Source organism: Bombina bombina, chromosome 1 (assembly GCF_027579735.1).
Source record: "Bombina bombina isolate aBomBom1 chromosome 1, aBomBom1.pri, whole genome shotgun sequence".
In the NCBI taxonomy this organism is placed as follows: domain Eukaryota; kingdom Metazoa; phylum Chordata; class Amphibia; order Anura; family Bombinatoridae; genus Bombina; species Bombina bombina.
This window is the reverse complement of record NC_069499.1, coordinates 888,826,579-888,844,702: the sequence shown is the minus strand read 5'-3', so window position 1 is coordinate 888,844,702 and position 18,124 is coordinate 888,826,579. Positions and strand designations below refer to the sequence as shown.

Below are 18,124 nucleotides of genomic sequence, written 5' to 3'. Positions count from 1 at the left end.
ATGTGAAAAACTATGAAGGAAATATCCGATCTTTACCAAATGTGCACCCTAGTGTCTTAATGCCTTAAAAGTATTGCACCCAAATTTTCAAGTTTGTAACCCCTTAAATGAGGAAACCGGAGCCGTTTTATCAATTAGCAATTTTAAACCCACTACAGTCCCAGCCACAGCGTTTGCTGCGGCTTCACCTGTCCTTGGGGGTTATTCGTCACAGAAATAAGCCTTCCAGGAACGTTTTTAATGGCCACCAGACCCTTTCACATGAAGCTGCATGCACTGCATCCAAAAGAAACTGCGCAATTAAGGCGCGAAAATGAGGCTCTGCCTACTAGAGTGAAAGGCCCTTCCTGACTGGGAAAGGTGTCTAAACGACTGCCTGGCGCCTAAAAATGTTACCAAATATATTCTCAGGTTTTAAAAACACTTCAAACCACATATAAATATCGAATAAAGCAATCAATTTAGCCCACAATAGTGTCAACCAGTATATAGCCCATTAATAAGCCTTCATTCTGTTATGAGTCTAAGAAAATGGCTTACCGATCCGAAAGAGGGAAAATGACAGTCTTCTAGCATTACTAAGTCTTGTTAGAAAATGGACTAGTCATACCTTAAGCAGAAAAGTCTGCAAACTGTTCCCCCCAACTGAAGTTCTCTGGGCTCAACAGTCCTGCGTGGGAACAGCAATTGATTTTAGTTACTGCTGCTAAAATCATACTCCTCTTTTAAACAGAACTCTTCATCCTTTTCTGTTTTAGAGTAATAGTACAAACTGGCACTATTTTAAAATAACAAACTCTTGATAGAAGAATAAAAAACTACAACTAACACCACATACTCTTCACCATCTCTGTGGAGATGCTACTTGTTCAGAGCGGCAAAGAGAATGACTGGGGGGCGGAGCCTGAGGAGGGGCTATATGGGCAGCTTTTGCTGTGCTCTTTGCCATTTCCTGTTGGGGAAGAGAATATTCCCACAAGTAAGGATGACGCCGTGGACCGGACACACCAATGTTGGAGAAATCAGACACTTGGAAGATCCCGAACCAAGGGAAAAATAAATCCTTCAGGTCTATGTTCGATATAAACAGGCCTTCTTGAACCAAAGAAGAAAATATACTACTTTGAAGGTCAGAACGTGAGTTACTTGAGGAAAATACCTAGTTCCACTCCCAGTTTGGGAATGGAATCTATCACTCCCAAAGAGGAAGGGTTCAGGGAATGTCTCTCATTCCTGGATTGCAGATTCCCTATGGGAGGAAATCTCAGACTGGACTCAAAAAGGTATGACTGACCCAGCAGAAGAGGAAAAGGAAAACTTTCCTTTAGTCTTACTCTCTTGACATGTGGTAGAATAATCTTTTTTACCCATAAAGTCAGAGGATAATTCTGCAAGACCAAGTCCAAAGTCTCATCCTTAAAAGGAGACGCCAGAAGCGTGGATTTGGAGGAAACATAAAACATTGAACCTGCAACTGCAGAACTATGAAGCATAGACTGTACCACTAAGTCACTGATAGACTTCTCACCTGACCAAGATTTCAGTCACAATGCCGGCGGCTAGTACAGCAAGTCTAAAAAGACAAGACATTGCTCTAAATGAACAATTAAACCTCCAGCTTCTTAGCCATGAATCCATAAAGGAGCAGCCACCCTCCATAGGGATCAAAGTTCTCTGAGCCATAGTAGAAAAGCTCCCATCTACTTAAGGCACAGTGCATTTTAAATGGCGTCAGCAACAGAAAAATCCTTTAAAGGACGGGAGACAGGGAGAAAGTTATCCCTAGGTTCTCCTACACCTGTGACAATTTCCATAGCACATCTAGAAACATTTAAGCAAAAGGAAGGAACATCATAGAAATGATCAAGTTTACAAAACTTCCAAGGGTTGACAACGACAGGGGTATCAATGTCGTCCAAGTAGCTAAAACCTCCTATAACAGTACACAAGGTGTGCAAGCATACATCTGAAGGAGATGACTTCAGCATCAGATGAAGAAATGATACTGTCCAAATCTGAGATATCCCCTCAGAAACTACCGGCGAATCTTCCTCATATTTAGGAGAGAGAACGACCTGCGTGGAAGAAAGAGGAGCAAAAAAATTCCTATCTAAAACTCTAAATGTCCTCTTGCCTTTTAACTGTAGGCAAGGACAAACAGATAAAGCCGCAGGTAGCGCAGAGCATACTTGAGCTGCAAAATCTATAGGCAAATACACTCCTCCAGGAGAATGAGAGGACCCACTACTGGGCACTGCATGTGACGCCATAAATGCTTGGGACGTTTAAGGAGAAAGCTGTAACATTGCCTGAACAGCATCATCCTGGGAGACATAAGGCTCATAGGCAATAACCTATCTGTTAAGAAAAAGCAACAAGAAAGAGGCGCCAATGGTGCAGGTCAATGGAGATTTTTTGGTATAACAAACATGTGCGAACACTAGGTACTCACAATATGAGAAGGCACTCAGTTGTGCCGGTGGACACAGGCTGGGTTTTAACAGCAATCCAGCTGGCTGAACTGGGAGGCAGCTCTCTATCAGCATCCAGTGGAAGGAAATCTAAAAAGTAAAAGTAGGAATAGAGGCGCCAATGGTGCAGGTAAATGGTGGTACAGGTATCACTAATAGCCCAGTGTACACAGGGTACTCACATTTATGGAAGGCACTCACTTGTACCTATAGAGACAGGCTGGATTTTAGCAGCAATCCAGCTAGCTGATCCAGGGTGAGCTGGCTGGTTCGTGGGTGTGTAGAGTGTTGGTACTCTAAAGTAGCATAGCAGGGCGGTACCATATATAACACTGAGAGTGGATTTATATAAAATAAATGAATTTATTTAAAACATATAAAAAGGTTTACCACTCAAAGAATATAATTGGTACATCAGGAATACATGCGACGCGTTTCTCAGTTAAAAACTGTTTCCTCAGGCATGTTTTTACACAGATATTTACTCCTTATATAGGGCTATGCTACTAAACAACACCCACAGCCCACCCCCAACAATTGACATGACACAGACCAATCGGTGTCCCTCATTCAAAATGTTTCCACCCCTGGGGTGATATGAGCACCTAAATACTTGGAGAGGGATGTATTTACTTGTAAAATATATAGACGCCCTTGCTACTTCTTACATTTTGTATATATGTGTGTAAATATTTCGTAGTGGCATGGTATTTTAGTGGCTGATATTTGATGGTAACTAATGTTCGTCAATACTGTGTTCTAATTGGATGTCCCAGCCGTCAATCATCATGTGTTAGTCGGACCTGTGCTACTTGCTTCTGATTCGTCTGTTTAGCCGTCAATACTGTGTTCTAATTGGATGTCCCAGCCATCAATCATCCTGTATTAGTCGAACCTGTGCTACTCGCTTATGATTCGTCTATGTAGCCGTCAGTCAGAGATTCTGGTCACTTGTTGCTAGTAAGTGTAGTATCCAATGGATAGGCTAATTTCAGGCGTGCCCCCATTTTGCTGGCCTTAATAGTACACTACAGTGTGCGCCCATCGAGGGAATCTTATTGGTTACTGCGTAATGTTTGTAACCGGTGTATCCCATTGGTTCTAATGCAAGTTGTTGTATTGAACAGGGATCATTATTGGTCAGCGGGTAATGTCAACAAAGAGCCCTATTGGTCAGCGGGTAATGTCAACAAAGAGCCCTATTGGTTAGTGCCCTAAAAATGATATTGTTAGATCTATGAATGGATCTGAATATATATAAATACAAATAGAGTGAATAATCTAATGATCAACGTTATTTAAGCAGTGATCGTATAGATAAATGGCGCAATAAATTTGCTAAAGTTAAGATAATTTAATAAGTGATAAGTGTGTGAAAGATAAGAAGAAAAGACAAAGTAAAAATATTTTTTGGCACAAATAATGTGCCAAAAAATATTTTTACTTTGTCTTTTCTTCTTATCTTTCACACACTTATCACTTATTAAATTATCTTAACTTTAGCAAATTTATTGCGCCATTGTTGACATTACCCGCTGACCAATAATGATCCCTGTTCAATACAACAACTTGCATTAGAACCAATGGGATACACCGGTTACAAACATTACGCAGTAACCAATAAGATTCCCTCGATGGGCGCACACTGTAGTGTACTATTAAGGCCAGCAAAATGGGGGCACGCCTGAAATTAGCCTATCCATTGGATACTACACTTACTAGCAACAAGTGACCAGAATCTCTGACTGACGGCTACATAGACGAATCATAAGCGAGTAGCACAGGTTCGACTAATACAGGATGATTGATGGCTGGGACATCCAATTAGAACACAGTATTGACGGCTAAACAGACGAATCAGAAGCAAGTAGCACAGGTCCGACTAACACATGATGATTGACGGCTGGGACATCCAATTAGAACACAGTATTGACGAACATTAGTTACCATCAAATATCAGCCACTAAAATACCATGCCACTACGAAATATTTACACACATATATACAAAATGTAAGAAGTAGCAAGGGCGTCTATATATTTTACAAGTAAATACATCCCTCTCCAAGTATTTAGGTGCTCATATCACCCCAGGGGTGGAAACATTTTGAATGAGGGACACCGATTGGTCTGTGTCATGTCAATTGTTGGGGGTGGGCTGTGGGTGTTGTTTAGTAGCATAGCCCTATATAAGGAGTAAATATCTGTGTAAAAACATGCCTGAGGAAACAGTTTTTAACTGAGAAACGCGTCGCATGTATTCCTGATGTACCAATTATATTCTTTGAGTGGTAAACCTTTTTATATGTTTTAAATAAATTCATTTATTTTATATAAATCCACTCTCAGTGTTATATATGGTACCGCCCTGCTATGCTACTTTAGAGTACCAACACTCTACACACCCACGAACCAGCCAGCTCACCCTGGATCAGCTAGCTGGATTGCTGCTAAAATCCAGCCTGTCTCTATAGGTACAAGTGAGTGCCTTCCATAAATGTGAGTACCCTGTGTACACTGGGCTATTAGTGATACCTGTACCACCATTTACCTGCACCATTGGCGCCTCTATTCCTACTTTTACTTTTTAAATAACCTATCTGTACATTCAATAGCTTTGCTAAACAAACGGTATAGAAAAAAAACCCAGACGTTTTAATTTGTCTAAAATTATTCTTAGAGGCGAAAGGCTCCAATAAAATTATCTTTCTATTTTATTGTTATAAAATAAATCCTTAATTTAACTATTAAAGTACATAAACCTTGTATGTCTCAAATAAACAAAGCTCAGTTTATTATAAGGCAAGGCACAGAAATACAGTGACATTCTAAGTTACAGTGTCAAACTGCTTAAATATAATGGTAAATTATGCTTTATATGCTTACATATAAATGAAGTGTTTATAACTTATGCCTTCTAAAAATAAAATATTTTATTAATAAGTTCTCTCTATGGAAACCATAACGTTTCTACAAGTAATCCAAATATAAAACTTTTGAGAAACAAAACTCGTTAGGATTGACGTCTCAACATACAGAGACAGGCTAACAAACAAAATGAAGCACTGATGCAGCCGCTCCGGTCTAACCAAAGAAAAAGGGGGCGTGTTCGCAAGACCACCTCAGTGAGGACCGAAAATGGTGCTTCTCCGAATCAGAAAGAAGGCCAGAACACAGAGTCGGCACAGAAATGAAGCGCGCATCTTAAAATACAAACATCGCGCTTCATTCTGTCAGCTGAGAGGAATTAAAGAGCATGTCAAAACCCCTTTTAAAACGGCGCAGCACCGTTAGGGACACTAGCAACTGGCTAGTATAGTCAGACTGCTCCCATAAGTGAACATCCCAATAAAATAAAATGAGCAAGCCATATCAATATAAAAGGCATAGGTAATTAGATGATTATTAACCCCTAAAGAGCCTCTAAATGTGAGCCATAATAAAAGACAATAAATTAGGGATATTATACACAGAAAGTATTAACCCCTAGTCTCCCTATTGGTCACCAGAAAGTGCCTGCATCCTGCCTCTAATATCCTTCCCAAAGATATACATGTCCCAAATAATAATGCAGTTTAATCTCAAAAGTGCAAGTCCCCATACATAGAAGACACAGCACTTACCTGCATTTAGCCTTCTGGCAGGAGGACAGCCTACACAGTGTGAGAAGACGACACTCCTCACATGGACCTGTAGAAAAAAGAAAGATCAGAGTAAACCTACTCTGGCTTTCTGTACTATGGCAGCAAATATGTTAGGAAAACGCAGCAAGGCCCACCTAACAAGTTCCTAACTGCTTTAACCCTTTGAGTGCTAAGCAGTTTCTCACCTGGGTGCTAAGCTGATTTGAGGTATTTTTTTTTTTTTTAAACTTTTTTTTTCTTCAGATCTCCAAGACTTATACCATTGGAAAGGTTAGGTGATTACCTTTCCAACAGTGGGTCTTGGGGGTCTGTAGCTGGGCTTCTAAGCAGCATGCCCCCTTTCCCTATTCTGTCCATTGTTTTTATTAAAGTTGTGCGGTGACGTTATCACGCGTGACATCACCATGCAAAACGTGAAGCCTCGGCGATGCCCGTCACTATACAGGCCCAATCACCGGGGTAGGAGCGGATGGGAGCCCCCAGATCTCCCTCAAGGTGGGAGAGTGCTAGCAACGGCTCTGAGCCGTCGCAGTACTCAAGGGGTTAAAGCCACCACTGCCCTACTAAAGAGACTAACGTGGAGTACGGCTAGACCCAATCTTGAGAGGAAAGTTCAGAATAAACCTACTCTGGCTTTCAAAATAATACAATCTTAATTGAAGTGACATAAATCCAATCTTCTTCAGACACCAAAACTTTACCTCCTCCTTGCACTGAAGGCAAAGAGAATGACTGGGGGTTATGGGTAAGGGTAGGGACATTTAACAGCTTTGATGCGGTGCTCTTTGCCGCCTCCTGCTGGCCAGGAGGGATATTCCCACAAGTAATTAATGATGCAGTGGACTTACCATATCTTAGGAAAGAAATAATAACATTTTTCTTTTAGATACAGCAAACAAAAATGCCCTTTCTAGCCCTTTTAAAGAACATAAAACACTTTTATTAAAAATACATTTTCTGTGGTCTCCTGAATGTCCCATCTACAACATTTAGAGGGAAGTAAATATACTTTTCAGACTCATGCTACATTGGACACTATGTGGATGGAAACTTAAAAACCCTTACAAAAGTCTAAGAAATGGATTTTATTACTTCTCTGATGTAAAGGGATACTAAATACAATTTTTTTTCTTTCATGATTCAGTTAGAGCATGCAATTTTAAGCAACTTTCTAATTTACCCCTATTATAAGTTTTTATTCGTTATCTTGGTATCTTTATTTGAAAAGCAAGAATGTAAGCTTAGGAGCCGGCACAGTTTTGGTTCAGAACCTGGGTTGCGCTTGCTGATTGGTGGCTAAATGTAGCCACCAATCAGTAAAAGCTTTCCAGGGTTTTGAACCACAAATGGGCCGGCTCCTTATCTTAGAAAGATAGCAAGAGAAAGAAGAAAAACAAAATAGGTGTCAATTAGAAAGTTGCTTAAAAATCTGAATCATGAAAGAAAAAATTTGGATTTAGTATCCCTTTAAAAATGTGATAGTATTCACTTCAAATGCTACACCCACTATACCTGGTCTACAATGTGCACTCTAATAGGTTTATTCTATGACTGAAATATTGGAATTCAAATATAAAATTGCTGAATGTGAAAGGTTTAAGAACAAAAACAAAATTTATGCTTACCTGATAAATTTCTTTCTCTTGTGGTGTATCCAGTCCACGGGTTCATCCATTACTTGTGGGATATTCTCCTTCCCAACAGGAAGTTGCAAGAGGACACCCACAGCAGAGCTGTCTATATAGCTCCTCCCCTAACTGCCACCCCCAGTCATTCGACCGAAGACAAGCAAGAAAAAGGAGAAACTATAGGGTGCAGTGGTGACTAGTTTAAAAATAAAAAAACACCTGCCTTAAAATGACAGGGCGGGCCGTGGACTGGATACACCACAAGAGAAAGAAATTTATCAGGTAAGCATAAATTTTGTTTTCTCTTGTAAGGTGTATCCAGTCCACAGGTTCATCCATTACTTGTGGGATACCAATACCAAAGCTTTAGGACACGGATGAAGGGAGGGACAAGGCAGGAACTTAAACGGAAGGCACCACTGCCTGCAAGACCTCTCTCCCAAAAATAGCCTCCGAGGAAGCAAAAGTATCAAATTTGTAGAATTTAGAAAAAGTATGAAGCGAAGACCAAGTCGCCGCCTTACAAATCTGTTCAACAGAGGCCTCATTTTTAAAAGCCCATTTGGAAGCTACCGCTCTAGTGGAATGAGCTGTAATTATTTCAGGAGGCTGCTGGCCAGCAGTCTCATAAGCTAAACGGATTATGCTTCTCAGCCAAAAAGAAAGAGAAGATGCCGAAGCCTTTTGGCCTCTCCTCTGTCCAGAGTAGACAACAAACAATGCAGATGTTTGATGAAAATCCTTAGTAGCTTGTAAATAAAACTTTAAAGCACGAACCACGTCAAGATTGTGTAATAGACGTTCCTTCTTTGAAGAAGGATTAGGACACAGTGACGGAACTACAATCTCCTGATTGATATTCTTATTAGATACCACCTTAGGAAGAAATCCAGGTTTGGTATGCAACACTACCTTATCTGTATGGAATATCAGATAAGGGGAATCACACTGTAAGGCAGATAACTCTGAAACTCTTTGAGCCGAAGAGATAGCTACCAAAAACAGAACTTTCCAAGATAAAAGCTTGATATCTATGGAATGCAGAGGTTCAAACGGAACCCCTTGAAGAACTTTAAGAACTAAATTTAAACTCCATGGCGGAGCAACAGGTTTAAACACAGGCTTGATTCTAACTAAAGCCTGACAAAACGCCTGAAAGTCTGGAACATCTGCCAGGAGCTTGTGCAGAAGAATAGACAGAGCAGAAATCTGTCCCCTTAAGGAACTAGCTGACAATCCCTTCTCCAATACTTCTTGGAGAAAAGATAATATCCTAGGAATGCTGACTTTACTCCATGAGTAACCCTTGGATTCACACCAATGAAGATATTTACACCATATTTTATGATAGATTTTCCTTGTGACAGGCTTTCGAGCCTGAATTAAGGCATCAATGACCGACTCGGAGAATCCACGTTTTGATAAAATCAAGCGTTCAATCTCCAAGCAGTCAGCCGCAGATAAATTAGATTTGGATGTTTGAATGGACCTTGGAGTAGAAGGTCCTGCCTCAGCGGCAGAGTCCATGGTGGAAGGGATGACATGTCCACCAGATCTGCATACCAAGTCCTGCGTGGCCACGCAGGTGCTATCAAAATCACCGAAGCTCTCTCCTGCTTGATCTTGGCAATCAGACGAGGGAGGAGAGGAAATGGTGGGAACACATAAGCCAGGCTGAAGGACCAGGGCACTGCTAGAGCATCTATCAGCGCTGCCTGGAGATCCCTTGACCTGGACCCGTAACAGAGAAGCTTGGCATTCTGACGAGACGCCATCAGATCCAGTTCTGGTTTGCCCCATAGTTGAATCAGCTGGGCAAATACCTCCGGATGGAGCTCCCACTCCCCCGGATGAAAAGTCTGCCGACTTAAAAAATCCGCCTCCCAGTTCTCTACTCCTGGGATATGGATAGCTGAGAGAAGGCAAGAGTGAACCTCTGCCCATGGAATTATCTTTGAAACCTCCAACATTGCCAGGAGGCTTCTTGTCCCCCCATGATGGTTGATATAGGCTACAGTCGTGATATTGTCCGACTGAAATCTGATGAACCTGACGCAGCTAGTTGAGGCCAAGTCTGAAGAGCATTGAATATCACTCTCAGTTCCAGAATGTTTATTGCAAGAGAATGACTGAGGGTGGCAGTTAGGGGAGGAGCTATATAGACAGCTCTGCTGTGGGTGTCCTCTTGCAACTTCCTGTTGGGAAGGAGAATATCCCACAAGTAATGGATGAACCCGTGGACTGGATACACCTTACAAGAGAAAACAGAATTTATGTTTACCTGATAAATTACTTTCTCCAACGGTGTGTCCGGTCCACGGCGTCATCCTTACTTGTGGGATATTCTCTTCCCCAACAGGAAATGGCAAAGAGCCCAGCAAAGCTGGTCACATGATCCCTCCTAGGCTCCGCCTTCCCCAGTCATTCGACCGACGTAAAGGAGGAATATTTGCATAGGAGAAATCATATGATACCGTGGTGACTGTAGTTAGAGAAAATAAATCATCAGACCTGATTAAAAAACCAGGGCGGGCCGTGGACCGGACACACCGTTGGAGAAAGTAATTTATAAGGTAAACATAAATTCTGTTTTCTCCAACATAGGTGTGTCCGGTCCACGGCGTCATCCTTACTTGTGGGAACCAATACCAAAGCTTTAGGACACGGATGATGGGAGGGAGCAAATCAGGTCACCTAGATGGAAGGCACCACGGCTTGCAAAACCTTTCTCCCAAAAATAGCCTCAGAAGAAGCAAAAGTATCAAATTTGTAAAATTTGGTAAAAGTGTGCAGTGAAGACCAAGTCGCTGCCTTACATATCTGATCAACAGAAGCCTCGTTCTTGAAGGCCCATGTGGAAGCCACGGCCCTAGTGGAATGAGCTGTGATTCTTTCAGGAGGCTGCCGTCCGGCAGTCTCATAAGCCAATCTGATGATGCTTTTAAGCCAAAAAGAGAGAGAGGTAGAAGTTGCTTTTTGACCTCTCCTTTTACCAGAATAAACAACAAACAAGGAAGATGTTTGTCTGAAATCCTTTGTAGCCTCTAAATAGAATTTTAGATCACGAACTACATCCAAATTGTGCAACAAACGTTCCTTCTTTGAAACTGGATTCGGACACAAAGAAGGCACGACTATCTCCTGGTTAATATTTTTGTTAGAAACAACTTTCGGAAGAAAACCAGGTTTAGTACGCAAAACCACCTTATCTGCATGGAACACCAGATAAGGAGGAGAACACTGCAGAGCAGATAACTCTGAAACTCTTCTAGCAGAAGAAATTGCAACCAAAAACAAAACTTTCCAAGATAATAACTTGATATCAACGGAATGTAGGGGTTCAAACGGAACCCCCTGAAGAACTGAAAGAACTAAATTGAGACTCCAAGGAGGAGTCAAAGGTTTGTAAACAGGCTTGATTCTAACCAGAGCCTGAACAAAAGCTTGAACATCTGGCACAGCCGCCAGCTTTTTGTGAAGTAAAACAGATAAAGCAGAAATCTGTCCCTTCAAAGAACTTGCAGATAATCCTTTCTCCAAACCTTCTTGAAGAAAGGATAGAATCTTAGGGATTTTTATCTTGTTCCATGGGAATCCTTTAGATTCACACCAACAGATATATTTTTTCCATATTTTATGGTAGATTTTTCTAGTTACAGGCTTTCTGGCCTGAACAAGAGTATCAATGACAGAATCTGAGAACCCTCGCTTTGATAAAATCAAGCGTTCAATCTCCAAGCAGTCAGTTGGAGTGAGGCCAGATTCGGATGTTCGAACGGACCTTGAACAAGAAGGTCCTGTCTCAAAGGTAGCTTCCATGGTGGAGCCGATGACATATTCACCAGATCTGCATACCAAGTCCTGCGTGGCCACGCAGGAGCTATCAAGATCACCGATACCCTCTCCTGTTTGATCCTGGCTACCAGCCTGGGAATGAGAGGAAACGGTGGGAACACATAAGCTAGGTTGAAGCTCCAAGGTGCTACTAGTGCATCCACTAGAGTCGCCTTGGGATCCCTGGATCTGGACCCGTAGCAAGGAACCTTGAAGTTCTGACGAGACGCCATCAGATCCATGTCTGGAATGCCCCACAATTGAATTATTTGGGCAAAGATTTCCGGATGGAGTTCCCACTCCCCCGGATGAAATGTCTGACGACTCAGAAAATCCGCTTCCCAATTTTCCACTCCTGGGATGTGGATTGCAGACAAGTGGCAGGAGTGAGTCTCCGCCCATTGAATTATTTTGGTCACTTCTTCCATCGCCAGGGAACTCCTTGTTCCCCCCTGATGGTTGATATACGCAACAGTCGTCATGTTATCTGATTGAAACCGTATGAATTTGGCCTTTGCTAGCTGAGGCCAAGCCTTGAGAGCATTGAATATCGCTCTCAGTTCCAGAATATTTATCGGGAGAAGAGATTCTTCCCGAGGCCAAAGACCCTGAGCTTTCAGGGGTTCCCAGACCGCGCCCCAGCCCACCAGACTGGCGTCGGTCGTGACAATGACCCACTCTGGTCTGCGGAAGCTCATCCCTTGTGACAGGTTGTCCAGGGTCAGCCACCAACGGAGTGAATCTCTGGTCCTCTGATCTACTTGTATCGTCGGAGATAAGTCTGTATAATCCCCATTCCACTGACTGAGCATGCACAGTTGTAATGGTCTTAGATGAATTCGCGCAAAAGGAACTATGTCCATTGCCGCGACCATCAAACCTATTACTTCCATGCACTGCGCTATGGAAGGAAGAAGAACAGAATGAAGTACTTGACAAGAGCTTAGAAGTTTTGATTTTCTGGCCTCTGTCAGAAAAATCCTCATTTCTAAGGAGTCTATTATTGTTCCCAAGAAGGGAACTCTTGTTGACGGAGATAGAGAACTTTTTTCTACGTTCACTTTCCACCCGTGAGATCTGAGAAAGGCCAGGACAATGTCCGTATGAGCCTTTGCTTGTGGTAGAGACGACGCTTGAATCAGTATGTCGTCCAAGTAAGGTACTACTGCAATGCCCCTTGGTCTTAGCACCGCTAGAAGGGACCCTAGTACCTTTGTGAAAATTCTTGGAGCAGTGGCTAATCCGAATGGAAGTGCCACAAACTGGTAATGCTTGTCCAGAAAGGCGAACCTTAGGAACCGATGATGTTCCTTGTGGATAGGAATATGTAGATACGCATCCTTTAAATCCACCGTGGTCATGAATTGACCTTCCTGGATGGTAGGAAGAATTGTCCGAATGGTTTCCATTTTGAACGATGGAACCTTGAGAAATTTGTTTAGGATCTTGAGATCTAAGATTGGTCTGAATGTTCCCTCTTTTTTGGGAACTATGAACAGATTGGAGTAGAATCCCATCCCTTGTTCTCCTAATGGAACCGGATGAATCACTCCCATTTTTAACAGGTCTTCTACACAATGTAAGAATGCCTGTCTTTTTATGTGGTCTGAAGACAATTGAGACCTGTGGAACCTCCCCCTTGGGGGTAGCTCCTTGAATTCCAGAAGATAACCTTGGGAGACTATTTCTAGCGCCCAAGGATCCAGAACATCTCTTGCCCAAGCCTGAGCGAAGAGAGAAAGTCTGCCCCCCACCAGATCCGGTCCCGGATCGGGGGCCAACATCTCATGCTGTCTTGGTAGCAGTGGCAGGTTTCTTGGCCTGCTTACCTTTGTTCCAGCCTTGCATTGGCCTCCAGGCTGGCTTGGTTTGAGAAGTATTACCCTCTTGCTTAGAGGATGTAGAACTTGAGGCTGGTCCGTTTCTGCGAAAGGGACGAAAATTTGGTTTATTTTTAGCCTTAAAAGACCTATCCTGAGGAAGGGCGTGGCCCTTACCCCCAGTGATATCTGAAATAATCTCTTTCAAGTCAGGGCCAAACAGCGTTTTCCCCTTGAAAGGTATGTTAAGCAATTTGTTCTTGGAAGACGCATCCGCTGACCAAGATTTTAGCCAAAGCGCTCTGCGCGCCACAATAGCAAACCCTGAATTTTTCGCCGCTAATCTAGCTAATTGCAAAGTGGCGTCTAAAGTAAAAGAGTTAGCCAATTTAAGAGCGTGAACTCTGTCCATAATCTCCTCATAAGAAGAATCTTTATCGAGCGACTTTTCTAGTTCATCGAACCAGAAACACGCTGCTGTAGTGACAGGAACAATGCATGAAATTGGTTGTAGAAGGTAACCTTGCTGAACAAACATCTTTTTAAGCAAACCCTCTAATTTTTTATCCATAGTTTCTTTGAAAGCACAACTATCTTCTATAGGGATAGTAGTGCGTTTGTTTAGAGTAGAAACCGCCCCCTCGACCTTGGGGACTGTCTGCCATAAGTCCTTTCTGGGGTCGACCATAGGAAACAATTTCTTAAATATAGGGGGAGGGACAAAAGGTATGCCGGGCCTTTCCCATTCTTTGTTTACAATGTCCGCCACCCGCTTGGGTATAGGAAAAGCTTCGGGGGGCCCCGGGACCTCTAGGAACTTGTCCATCTTACATAATTTCTCTGGAATTACCAAATTGTCACAATCATCCAGAGTAGACAACACCTCCTTAAGCAGAGCGCGGAGATGTTCCAATTTAAATTTGAATGTAATCACATCAGGTTCAGCTTGTTGAGAAATTTTCCCTGAATCTGAAATTTCTCCCTCAGACAAAACCTCCCTGGCCCCCTCAGACTGGTGTAGGGGCATGTCAGAACCATTATCATCAGCGTCCTCATGCTCTTCAGTATTTTCTAAAACAGAGCAGTCGCGCTTTCGCTGATAAGTGGGCATTTTGGCTAAAATGTTTTTGATAGAATTATCCATTACAGCCGTTAATTGTTGCATAGTAAGGAGTATTGGCGCACTAGATGTACTAGGGGCCTCCTGTGTGGGCAAGACTGGCGTAGATGAAGGAGGGGATGATGCAGTACCATGCTTACTCCCCTCACTTGAGGAATCATCTTGGGCATCATTTTCTCTAAATTGTTTGTCACATACATCACATCTATTTAAATGAGAAGGAACCTTGGCTTCCTCACATACAGAACATAGTCTATCTGATAGTTCAGACATCAGAAACAGGCATAAACTTGATAACAAAGTACAAAAAACGTTTTAAAATAAAACCGTTACTGTCACTTTAAATTTTAAACTGAACACACTTTATTACTGAATATGTGAAAAAGTATGAAGGAATTGTTCAAAATTCACCAAAATTTCACCACAGTGTCTTAAAGCCTTAAAAGTATTGCACACCAAATTTGAAAGCTTTAACTCTTAAAATAACGGAACCGGAGCCGTTTTTATATTTAACCCCTATACAGTCCCTGGTATCTGCTTTGCTGAGACCCAACCAAGCCCAGAGGGGAATACGATACCAAATGACGCCTTCAGTAAGCTTTTTCTATGTATCTGAGCTCCTCACACATGCATCTGCATGCCTTGCTTCCCAAAAACAACTGCGCATTAGTGGCGCGAAAATGAGGCTCTGCCTATGATTAGAGAAGGCCCCCAGTGAAAAAGGTGTCCAATACAGTGCCTGCCGTTTCTTTAACATAATTCCCAAGAATAAAATAACTCCTCAAAGCTATAAACTATTAAAAATGCTTATAAATCAATCGTTTTAGCCCAGAAAAATGTCTACCAGTCTTTAAAGCCCTTGTGAAGCCCTTTATTCTTATTTAATAAAAATGGCTTACCGGATCCCATAGGGAAAATGACAGCTTCCAGCATTACCAAGTCTTGTTAGAAATGTGTCATACCTCAAGCAGCAAAAGTCTGCTCACTGTTTCCCCCAACTGAAGTTAATTCCTCTCAACAGTCCTGTGTGGAAACAGCCATCGATTTTAGTAACGGTTGCTAAAATCATTTTCCTCTTACAAACAGAAATCTTCATCTCTTTTCTGTTTCAGAGTAAATAGTACATACCAGCACTATTTTAAAATAACAAACTCTTGATTGAAGAATAAAAACTACATTTAAACACCAAAAAACTCTAAGCCATCTCCGTGGAGATGTTGCCTGTGCAACGGCAAAGAGAATGACTGGGGAAGGCGGAGCCTAGGAGGGATCATGTGACCAGCTTTGCTGGGCTCTTTGCCATTTCCTGTTGGGGAAGAGAATATCCCACAAGTAAGGATGACGCCGTGGACCGGACACACCTATGTTGGAGAAATACATTGTTTTTCATTGGAACCCCCTTCCTTTATTCTGTGAAGCAAATTTTTGGCTTGTTCCTAGAGTTGAGAAGGCTTACTACTGTCATTTTGCTAGCAAAGCTTGCACGGTTTTGCAATTTGCAACATTTCTGCTGAGGCAGATACACTTTAATTATGGAGTTCAGGTGTTTCATCCACACCGATTGCTAACAGGTACAGATAATCCAGCACATAGCCATGAAAACTCTATAAAAAAATATTAGCAGTACAATGAGTCGCAGCACTGAGCAACAGCACACAAGTCTAACATCGAAATGGGCAATGCCAAGTTGATGTGGTGTAAAGGACTCTGTAAAGGACGCAAAAAGGTGGAAACCCATATTAACGCCCCTGGTTTTGGAATGGGATGTCCAACAAGGTCATATAGTTGTTATGGTCAGATGTCCATATACTATTGGGCATATAGTGTATGCAGTAGGGTTAAACGTGTCTGCAATGTTCCCTTCTAATTATCAGAATTGAAACAGAAACATTTTATTTTAAAATCCCAAGGTGTTTTATGTCCCTTAAGTTCAAGGAGATATAAGAAAAAGAAAAAAAAAACCACGACAGCACAAGATGAGAAAGGGGAGATTTTCTTCTTACGGATAAAGAAAAAAAGGGACCCACAGCTTGTATACCATTTGAAAATTTAGACTCAATTGCTAAACATTTTAGTAACTGAATATCTTTGTTGAAGGAGCAATGCACTACTGGTAGCTGATTACAACAGGTGTGTCAACAAGAGGCATATGCAGTCACCAATTACCAGCTAGTTCCCAGTAGTGCGTGGCTGCTCCTGAGCCTACCTAGGTCTACTTTTCAATAAAGGCTACCAAGAGAACGAAGCAACCTAAATCTCAGGAATTTACTGCTTAGTTTTGCAGCACTGTGGAAAAGAAATTTTAAATACATGAACACAAGCTTGTAATAATTACACTGCTACATATGATAACAGTTTACTAGAGGATAAGATTTATATCTACCTGGGGAATTTCTTTGGATGCCATTGTCTGTAGCAAAGCTCTCACAGCACTGCTTGCAGCCTCCAAAAAATCATCCTGTTTTGGAATGTCTCCTTCAAAAACACAAAAAACAAAACAATGGGATTTAAATCATAGTATAAACAAAATGGGGGGAAAAGGTAGGGGAAAGGGTGCAAATATAGTTGTGCAACAAACTGACAAATCCAGCTCAAGGGACAATAAAACCTAATGCTGGCTCACATAAAATTTGCACACTATTAAAAGTAAAAGGCTATGAAAAGGTTCGCTTTTGAAAGAAAAAAAAAATGTTTTTGTCTACCAGCATCCTACACTAGTTAGCCGAGTTGGTGCTTTAGAATACGCTGAGCCAGCATCAGATATTGTAACAAGTTATGTCCAAGTGTGGCTTTCTATAAAAACAAATTGTATCCTTACCTGATAAATTTCTTTTCGGGCATGGAGAGTACACAATTTCGTTCTAATTACTAATTAACAGCAGAGCTGTTAAAGGGACAGTCTACACCAGAATTTTTATTGTTTTAAAAGATAGATAATCCCTTTATTACCCATTCCCCAGTTTTGCATAACCAACAGTTAGAGAGCAAAGCAAAATTGGTGATAAAAGTAAATTGGAAAATTGTTTAAAATTGCATGCCCTATCTGAATCATGAAAGTTTATTTTGGACTAGACTGTCCTTTAAGTGTAACTTCCCTTAACCATAATCCCCAGTTATTCGGCCGAAGGAAAATGGAAAAACAGAATTTATGTTTACCTGGTAAATTACTTTCTCCAACGGTGTGTCCGGTCCACGGCGTCATCCTTACTTGTGGGATATTCTCTTCCCCAACAGGAAATGGCAAAGAGCCCAGCAAAGCTGGTCACATGATCCCTCCTAGGCTCCGCCTACCCCAGTCATTCGACCGACGTTAAGGAGGAATATTTGCATAGGAGAAACCATATGGTACCGTGGTGACTGTAGTTAAAGAAAATAAATTATCAGACCTGATTAAAAAAACCAGGGCGGGCCGTGGACCGGACACACCGTTGGAGAAAGTAATTTATCAGGTAAACATAAATTCTGTTTTCTCCAACATAGGTGTGTCCGGTCCACGGCGTCATCCTTACTTGTGGGAACCAATACCAAAGCTTTAGGACACGGATGAAGGGAGGGAGCAAATCAGGTCACCTAAATGGAAGGCACCACGGCTTGCAAAACCTTTCTCCC

At 41.8% G+C, this 18,124-nt stretch overlaps 1 protein-coding gene across 2 annotated transcripts in view; it reads right to left on the bottom strand.

Moving 5' to 3' along the window:
* HEATR3 (HEAT repeat containing 3) overlaps window positions 1-18,124 on the bottom strand; it is a 369,897-nt gene that overhangs the window by 203,162 nt on the left and 148,611 nt on the right. For both annotated transcript variants that reach the window (XM_053699553.1, XM_053699552.1), the window contains exon 12: window positions 16,899-16,990. In XM_053699553.1, coding sequence (XP_053555528.1) covers window positions 16,899-16,990 — 92 coding nt within the window. The remainder of the gene's footprint in view (window positions 1-16,898; window positions 16,991-18,124) is intronic.